Source organism: Asparagus officinalis, chromosome 9 (genome assembly GCF_001876935.1).
Source record: "Asparagus officinalis chromosome 9, Aspof.V1, whole genome shotgun sequence".
Lineage (NCBI taxonomy): Eukaryota > Viridiplantae > Streptophyta > Magnoliopsida > Asparagales > Asparagaceae > Asparagus > Asparagus officinalis.
In genome coordinates this window covers 56,099,271-56,108,375 of record NC_033802.1, presented here as the reverse complement: position 1 = coordinate 56,108,375, position 9,105 = coordinate 56,099,271, and the positions used below count along the sequence as shown (strand labels likewise).

General features: G+C 38.6%; 1 protein-coding gene across 1 annotated transcript; it reads left to right on the top strand.

The window, feature by feature from the left end:
* On the top strand, positions 5,730-6,356 carry LOC109823466. The gene has a single exon (XM_020389751.1). It carries the CDS (start codon positions 5,730-5,732, stop codon positions 6,354-6,356), a length of 627 nt encoding a protein of 208 aa, XP_020245340.1.

Sequence of the window (9,105 nt, the reverse complement as noted above, 5' to 3'; positions counted from 1 at the left end):
GCTAAACTTGCTCTTCATGATCCCAACATTTGCTTCATGTCCTATGAAAAGGAGGTAGTTTCCGACACCGAAAGTGAATCCTTTTATATGCAATGTGATCTAGCTACGGATTTAGAAGAATTGAATGTTGAGTTTAAAAGTATGTCGAAAGAGTTTTCTTCCTTTAAAAAGTTGCATGCTTCTTGTGATGCCCAACTAGAACAACTACAAGCCTCTCTTGCATTAAAAGATGAATTGCTAGGGGATCTTGATTTTGAAAACAAACAATTAAGATCCAAGATTAAAAGACTAGAAATTGAGAGTGGTAGGATTAGACCCACTCATGCTTATGCTAATCACCATGGTAGAAATAAATTTCATAGATCTTATGCTCTTACACACAAGAGAAATTTTGTGTGCACATATTGTATGAAATATGGTCATATTTCTACTCATTGTAGGATCAAAGATAATTATGATTTTTATGGCATGACATGGGTACCCAAAGGTACCAAGCTTACTAACCACCAAGGACCCAAGATTTGAGTACCTAAAGTTACTACATTTTCATCTCTTATAGGGAACATCACGGCAATGACGTAGAGAGATGTGGTACCTTGATAGTGGTTGCTCACATCATATGATGGACAACAAAGAGCTATTTGCAACCCTATCAAGGATTGAAGGAGGTAGCGTCTCCTTCGGTGGTGGAGAGAAAGGTAAAATCATTGGTATTGGGTGTATTGGTAAGACACCCTCTCCCGTTATAGAAGATGTTTATTTGGTTAATGGCTTGAATCACAATCTTCTTAGCATTAGCCAATTGAGTGATAAAGGTTTTGATATTACCTTTAAACTAGACAAATGCATTATTAGTATGAATGAAAAAATTGTTTTTGTTGCTAATCGAAAATCTAAAGTGTACATTTTTGAGATGAATGAATTAGTGAATCAAGATGTGAAGTGCCTTGCGGCAATTGATGAAAACCCTTGGATTTGGCATAAAAGGCTTGATCATGCAAACATGTAATTGATATCTAAATTGTCCAAAAGGAATCTTTTTAAAGGGTTACCAAACTTGCATTTCATCAAAGATACCATATGCGAAGATTGTGCTAAAGGTAAACAAAACTAAGTCTACCTTCAAATCCATGAATGAGGTATATCAACTTCTAAACCTTTGCAATTACTTCATATTGATTTATTTAGGGTCTTATGCGTGTTACCTCTCTTGGAAGCAAACACTATGTTTTTGTTATCATTGATGATTTTTCTCGTTTTACATGGACAATTTTTCTTACTAGTAAAGATGAATGTTTTGATGAGTTTTCAAATCATGTTAAAAGAATTGAAAATGAAAAAAATTTAAAATTTGTTAAGATTAGAAGTGATCATGGTGGTGAATTTCAAAATATCTCTTTTTATGATTTTTGTGCTCATCGTGGTATAACTCATGTGTTTTCTGCTCCTAGAACACCACAACAAAATGGTGTTGTTGAACGAAAAAATAGAACCATACAAGAGATGACACGAACTATGTTGAACTCTTTTTATTTGCCTAAATATTTTTGGGCGGAAGCCGTCAATACGGCTTGCTATGTTTTAAATCGTGTTTTAATTAGACCAAAGCTTAAGAAAACTCCTTATGAACTATTTTATAGAAAAACTCTATTTATTGGTTATTTTCGTATCTTTGGTTGTAAATGTTTTATTTTAAATATAAAAGATCACCATGATAAATTTGATTCCAAAATTGATGTTGGCATTTTCTTAGGTTATGCACCTCGAAGTAAGGCTTATAGGGTCTTCAACAAACGAACTCTCGTTGTTGAAGAATCTATAAACGTTACTTTTAATGAGACTAATATTGGTTCACAAGTTATTTTGCCTAAGAAAGATGATGATGTTGTTGAGGGAGGATTGGAATTTTTGCAACCTATAAATACACCTTCAATAGAAGCACAAAAAGATGTGGAAAGCACCAACACTCATGTACAAGAAGAACTCCCCAAAGAATGGAAATTCGTATCAAATCATCCAAATGAGCAAATTATTAGGAGTCCTTCACAAGGGATTGTTACTCGCTCAAAGACTTTGAGTGAGTGTGGTAATGTTGCTTTTCTATCTCAATTAGAACCTAAGAAGGTTAATGATGCTTTAAATGATGAATTTTGGGTTTTAGCTATGCATGATGAACTAAACAATTTTCGAAGAAATGATGTTTGGAAATTAGTTCCTAGACCTAACAATGCTAGTGTTATTGGTACTAAATGGGTTTTTAGAAACAAGCTTGATGAACATGGCATTGTTACTAGAAATAAAGCTTGTTTAGTTGCCCAAGGATACAATCAAGAGGAGGGCATAGACTATGACAAAACCTTTGCACCGGTTGTAAGGTTGGAATCTATTAGGATGTTTTTGGTTTTTGCTAGCTTTAAAAATTTTTAAATTGTTTTAAATGGATGTTAAAAGTGCCTTTTTAAATGGATTTATAGAAGATGAAGTATATGTTGAGCAACCCCCCGGTTTTATAGATCATACTTTTCCTAATCATGTTTACCGGGTTCAAAAAGCTTTATATGGGCTGAAACAAGCTCCTAGAGCTTGGTATGCTCACCTCTGTAGTTTTCTTCTTGAAAATGGTTTCTCTAAAGGAAAAATTGATAATACTCTTTTTGTGAGAAAAAGGAAAAATGATTTTATTTTAGTAAAAATATATGTTGACGATATTATTTTCGGTGCTACTAATGAATCTCTTTGCAAGGATTTTTCTAAACTGATGCAAGATCCTTTTGAGATGAGCATGATGGGAGAGCTCACATTCTTTCTCGGACTCCAAGTCAAGCAAACTAAGGATGGGATATTCATTTCTCAAAGCAAATATGCTAGAGAATTGGTGAAGAAATTCAATTTGGAGAACTCTAAGCATGCACCAACTCCCATGAGTACAAGTGTCAAGCTTGATGCGGATGATAGTGGTGAGGATGTTGACCAAAAACTATACCGAGGTATGATAGGTAGTCTTCTTTATCTCACCGCTAGTAGACTCGATATCATGTTTAGTGTGTGTGCATGTGCACGTTTACAAGCTTCTCCTAAAGCATCTCATTTGATTGCCGTTAAGAGAATTATTAAATATGTGCATGGAACTATTGCTCTTGGTTTATTTTATCCAAAAAGCACCTCTTTTGATTTATATGGTTTTTGTGATGCCGACTTTGCCGGATGTAAGGTAGATCGCAAGAGTACGAGTGGAACATGCCAATTCTTGGGAAATTCTCTTGTTTCTTGGGCATCCAAGAAATAAAATTGTGTTGCATTGTCCACTACGGAAGCGGAATACATTACCGCCGGCTTATGTTGTGCCCAAGTTTTGTAGATGTAACAAAGCTTAGTTGACTATGATTTGAATTTTCAAAATATAAAAATCTTTTGTGATAACACTAGTGCTATCAATATTTCAAAAAATTCGGTTTTGCATTCTAGAACCAAGCATATTGATGTGCGCCATCATTTCTTACGCGATCATGTAGAGAGAAAAGATGTATCCCTTGTGTTTGTTGACACAAAATCTCAATTAGCTGACATTTTTACCCAGCCTCTTGATGAAGATGATTTTTATCGCATAAGAAATGGTTTGGGCTTATTCACTATGTGAAAGTTCTATTTGCTTGCTTGTTTAGTTGCATTTCACATGCATTTTTGTTTATTTTTTTATCCAATTTTGATGGTGCCAAAGGGGGAGAGAAATCTCCTCATTTGTACACATAGTAAGGGGGAGCTTATAGATAAGGGGAGCTACTATCTATAAGCTATATTTATTTTGCTCTTATATAATGGTTGGTTATCATCATAAAAAATGGGGAGATTGTTAGCCCTTATGTTTTGATGATGTTTTACAATCACCATTATCGGTACTAATTACTTGTTGAGTGAAAATGTAGTTAATATATATATCAAGCATATTAGTACCACTTATGGAGGATTGGATGGAATATGCACTACAACGATGATATCCAAAGGAGGAGGAGGCATAATGATGAAGCAACGTTCATTCAAGAACACTAAATGCAATAAGAAGCTTCATCAAACTCAAGCTATATCAAGACTCAAAGAATTGTATTCTACGTAAGGATATTAGCTAGTTTTCATTTTCTCTCTAGTGCTAAAATGTAGGCAAGTTGTTTAGATTTCATTTAAAGCTATTGGGATATCATACACACGTTTTCATACTTATAGTTTTGAGTGTTTTCACAAAATACTAATTTTCACAAGTATGAGGACCTATCAGCAAAATTCTTTTTCTAAACAATTTGTTTTTAGTGTCAAAAACATTTTACAAAGTTTTACAATTTTTTGAAATCAATTAAATATTTTACAGAATTTTTAAGATAGTCAAAATCAGTATTTTTGTATGTGTCAGTTTGTGGTCGACTACCACGGTCGACCGCGCCTGAGTTCATTCGTCAGTGGGCAGCAGAAACTTTCACGGTTGACCGCCATGGTCGACCGTGAGCTCAAGATTTCCCACGGTCGACCGTAGAAGTCTCTGGACTTTTTCTCTGTTTCTGAGCTGTCTCGCGGTCGACCGCGAAAATGGTACGGTCGACCACCGCTTATTCAAACGGTCTCTTTCAATACAGATTTCGGCGCCGATTGTTTCCAGGTTTTGGGGGATTGGGGTATGGGTTCAGTACAGATTTTGGCACCGATTGTTTCCAGGTTTTGGGGGATTAGGGTATGGGTTTCAAACAGCTGTTTCTCTTCTATTTAAACTCATACACTCCTTCTTCCTCATTGTCCCAGCCATTTTCAAAAATATCAGAGAACTGTTTTACTGAGAGTAAAATTTTCAAACCTGGTTTTCTGAGTTTTTGTGTTCATATCCCAGCTTCAGTGTAATCTTTCTCTTTGCCATAGGGATATTATAAAGAGAGAGTTCTTACACCATTACTACTGTTTTGAGAGCTTGATCTTGTGGAGATTAACTATGTGGGAGTGTGATCTTGTGGTGATTAACTATGTGGGAGTGTGATCTTGTGGTGATCAACTGTGTAGTTGTGAGATCTTGTGGAGATTGTTGTGTAGAAAAAGTTCCGGCTTCCAAACTGGGTTGTGTAGTGGATTTCTCCTCGAGAGTGGGGAGTGAGGACGTAGGTCAGCGGACCGAACCTTGTTAACACATCGCGCGTCACAAGGATAACGATTCCTAACTCTATCTCTATTTCTACTGTTGTTCATTTTGTGGTTTGTTGATTGTCTCAATTTTTAGTACATTATTTGAGCCTTGAGACGCTAATCACCCCCTCCCCCCCTTCCCCCCCTCCCCCCCTCCCCCCCCCCTCTAGGGTCCAACAAGCACTAGACAGAATGACGTTGTTTGGGTGGTCGTAGATCGATTAACCAAATTGGCTCACTTTATTAATTTCCGAGTAGGACAGTTGACGGAGCATCTTACTCAGAGATACATGGAGGAGATTATTAGATTGCACGGAGTTCCAGTGTGCATCATTTTGGATCGTGATACCCGATTTACTTTAGAGTTCTGGAAGAGTTTGCAGGCGAGTCTTGGGACCAATCTTAGTTTTAGCATAGCTTATCATCCTCAGACCGATGGACAGTCGGAGAGGACTATTCAGATTTTGGAGGATATGCTTAGAGCTTATATGCTTGATTTTCACGGGTCGTGGGAAGATCATCTACATTTGGTGGAGTTTGCATACAACAATAGCTTCTAGGCTAGCATTGGAATGGCCCCTTTTGCGGCAATGTATGGGAGGAAGTGCCGCTCTTCTTTGAGTTGGGACGATGTTGGTGAGCAAGAGATTTTTGGGGCTGAGCTGATTGCCAAGTCAGTTAATGCTGCAAGGATCATTCGGGAGCGACTTCGCATAGCGCAGGACCGATTTAAGCATTGGGCAGATGCGAAGCGTCGACACTTGGAGTTTCAGCCAGGTGATCATGTGTTCCTGAAGATTTCCCCCAACCGATGCACTATTCGCTTTGGAAGGCGTGGGAAGTTGACCCCGCGATATGTAGGACCTTTTGACGTATTAGAGAAAATTGGAGAAGTGGTGTATCGACTTGCATTACTACCCGCATTAGCTGGAGTGCATGACGTATTCCACGTTTCTCAGTTGCGAAGATATGTCGGAGATCCGAGTCATGTCGTAGATTTCTCGGAGATTGAGGTACGACCTGATCTGACATATGAGAAGCAGCCTGTGGCGATCCTGGACCGAAGAGAGAATACTCTCCGGAACAAGACTAGTACACTCGTTCGTGAGATGTGGCACCCAGATTCTCCTGGCGAGTCGACTTGGGAGACTGAGTCTGAGATGCGACAGCGATACCCGCATCTGTTTCTTGAATTTTAGCTGTCACATCTTGTATCTTAATTGTATTGTTCATGTAGTACGTTCCCATTGCTTATGAACATGCAGTATATCCTGAATCCTTCTCTATATGAGTTAAAGTGAGTCTTTAGTTCTATATTTATGTCCTTGGTTTTGTGCATCATTCTTATTTTGAATTCTGATGGCGGAATTTGTTTTTAAGGGGGGTAAGATGTAAGGACCGTGATTTTCGATACCACTTTAAATAAATTTTTCTAGTATTTAAATATTAAATATTATTTTTCAAAAAGAGTATTTATATTTTCCCTAATTTTTTAGGATTTTTTATGTTTTAAAAATACGATTTTTATATTTATTTTAATGCTATTGCCAATTATAAATTTAGTTGTTACGGTAAAGACTTTTAAACTAATGTTTGGTTATTCATTGTTATTATTATTATTTATATTATTTTAAAGGAATATTTTTCCCTATGTTTTCCTCTCCCACCTATGATATATCTCTCTCATTTTCTCTCTCTCCTACCCCACTCCCCAAAATCCCCATCTCGTTCCCCGCACACCTCACTTCTCTGACCCAACCCCCATCCGCCGACATCCCCCTCTCACTCTCTCCAAGAAAACCCCATCACGCCTATCCCTCATCTCGTACTCTCTCTCTCTCTCCCCCCTCAAAAGAAACCCCACCCCCTGCTCCATCTTCACAACCATCATCTTCCACCTCCTCCTTCTCTAAAGAACCCGAATCCAAAGCCCCACTCCCTGCGCGCCTCTAGCCCCCATCCTCCACCTCTGCCCCAAGCTTCGACCACGCCACTACCAAGACCTCGAGTTCAGCTCAGAGCTCTGACGCCACATCATCGTCTCCTCCTGAACACCCTAACCGAAGTCGAGCATCCTCCTCTGAGCTCTCTTCTCCTCGCATCGCGCAGCTCCCTCTCATGATCCAAAGCGCACCATCACCTCGTTGCTGCTTCATCATCATCACGCCACCGCCCACAACCTCAATCCGCCACACTGTCTCAGTTGTATCGTCGTTGCCATCCGACTCAACGACCGAGTGCCAACCAATCATCATCCCGAGCTCCACCCCCATCCAATCAGTGAGCTCAACTCCCTCTATTAAAACTAACGTGCAAACCTACATCTGTTTGCTCCTTCCGCTCGTTGTCGGCCCCATCATCACCGCCTTCATGCGCACACCGAGTCTCCATGTAACAGCCACCATCCTGCCTCCTCTTCCCACCGCCCTTAGCAGATGCGGCGACCCTCTACCCTCAGCGAGTCACCACCCTCAAACTATCCTCTTGCCGGCTGCCACTGTCCTCTGACCTCATTGAGGCGCGTCACCGGAAACAGCCGATTCAGCAGCGGACGTCTAGCCGCTGCGTGTCGTTAGGCCCCCCTCTCACCGTTGTCCCTTCTCCGCTCAGTCAACCGCTAACCGCTTGAGCGCGTTGTCCGCACCCCCCCTCCCTCGCAGCCCCCCCCCCCCCCCCTGCCGCACCATCAGCCTCAACTTGTAGTTCGCCATATCGCCAGCCGTGTGCTGTCGTTGCCTCACTACGGACTTGCACGTCGACGTCGATTAGTTCGACAAAACCCCAAGGCAAGATCCTGCTTCCCTTGACTTGTATTTCCATTATTTATATATGTTTTAATTGATTGTATATAATAGACTGCGATATGTTATAACCTGCGTGAGATTGTTAACGAATGATAATATATATCATTGATTAGTGTTGTAGTGATATTCGTGAAGAGTGGTATGATATGTATTTTGAGCCGTATGTGAAGAAAGGATACTATGACAATTAGATTATAATTATTTATGAGATGTTTTTGAAAGAAATAATATTTCTAAGGATTATTTTGAATTATTAAGAAATAAGTTTAAAAGAATTTATTTCGGTATCAGAATTATTTTTAGATGATTATGCTACTTTAAAAAGAATTTTATTTTGAGAACGAAACCATTTTAGATAATTATATAATTTAAAAGAAATTATTTTAGAAAAGAATCATTTTAGAATAATTATGATAAATTAAAGGAATTTATTTTGAAAAGGGAATTATTTTAGATTAATTATAATTAGAACAAAAATTATTTTGGAAGAGGGAATACTAAAAAGAATATTTAAAGAATATTTTTAGAATTATTTAAAAGGAGTTATTTTGGAAAATGGAATTATAGTTGGATAATTATAACAAGAAATAAAGGATTTATTTTGAATAAAGAAATCATTTTGAATTAAATAAATTTATTAATTTAAAAGATTATTTTTGAATGTGTGATTCTCACTTTAATTACGTGATGTGCTATGTAATCGTTGTACCAGATCGTTTGTATTTATTATCTTCTTGTTGTGATTGAGAACCCTAGTAGTTCATGATTTAGTGGCCTCGTGTGTCATAAACAGACCTAGTGATATGTGTCGGTGTGTTGACTGAGTTTAAGTGGTGAACCAGAGTTTCAGTGTAGAATACAACTGTCGATTTAGAAAAACGAGAAGAGTTAGGATGGGGAAGTCCATGTTCATGTGATCGGATATAGCTGTTGATGTATATTCCAGGCTCGCCCATGATCCAATGTAGCTTGGGGTTAGTTTGTTGGGTCAAAGTGAATCCAGTGTAGTCACTTTGGTCCGTGAGTTTAATATTCACCTGATTCTTACTTGAGTTCGAACCAGGCTGGAATCAGATTACGTATAGCCCTCTGACCGGTCTAGTGTAGCGGCGTATTGGGTACACGTAGGGGATTTGTGAACAGT

Coding starts and splice junctions, on each gene's coding strand:
- LOC109823466 (XM_020389751.1), top strand. CDS start 5,730: ATGGCCCCTTTTGCGGCAATGTATGGGAGGAAGTGCCGCTCTTCTTTG.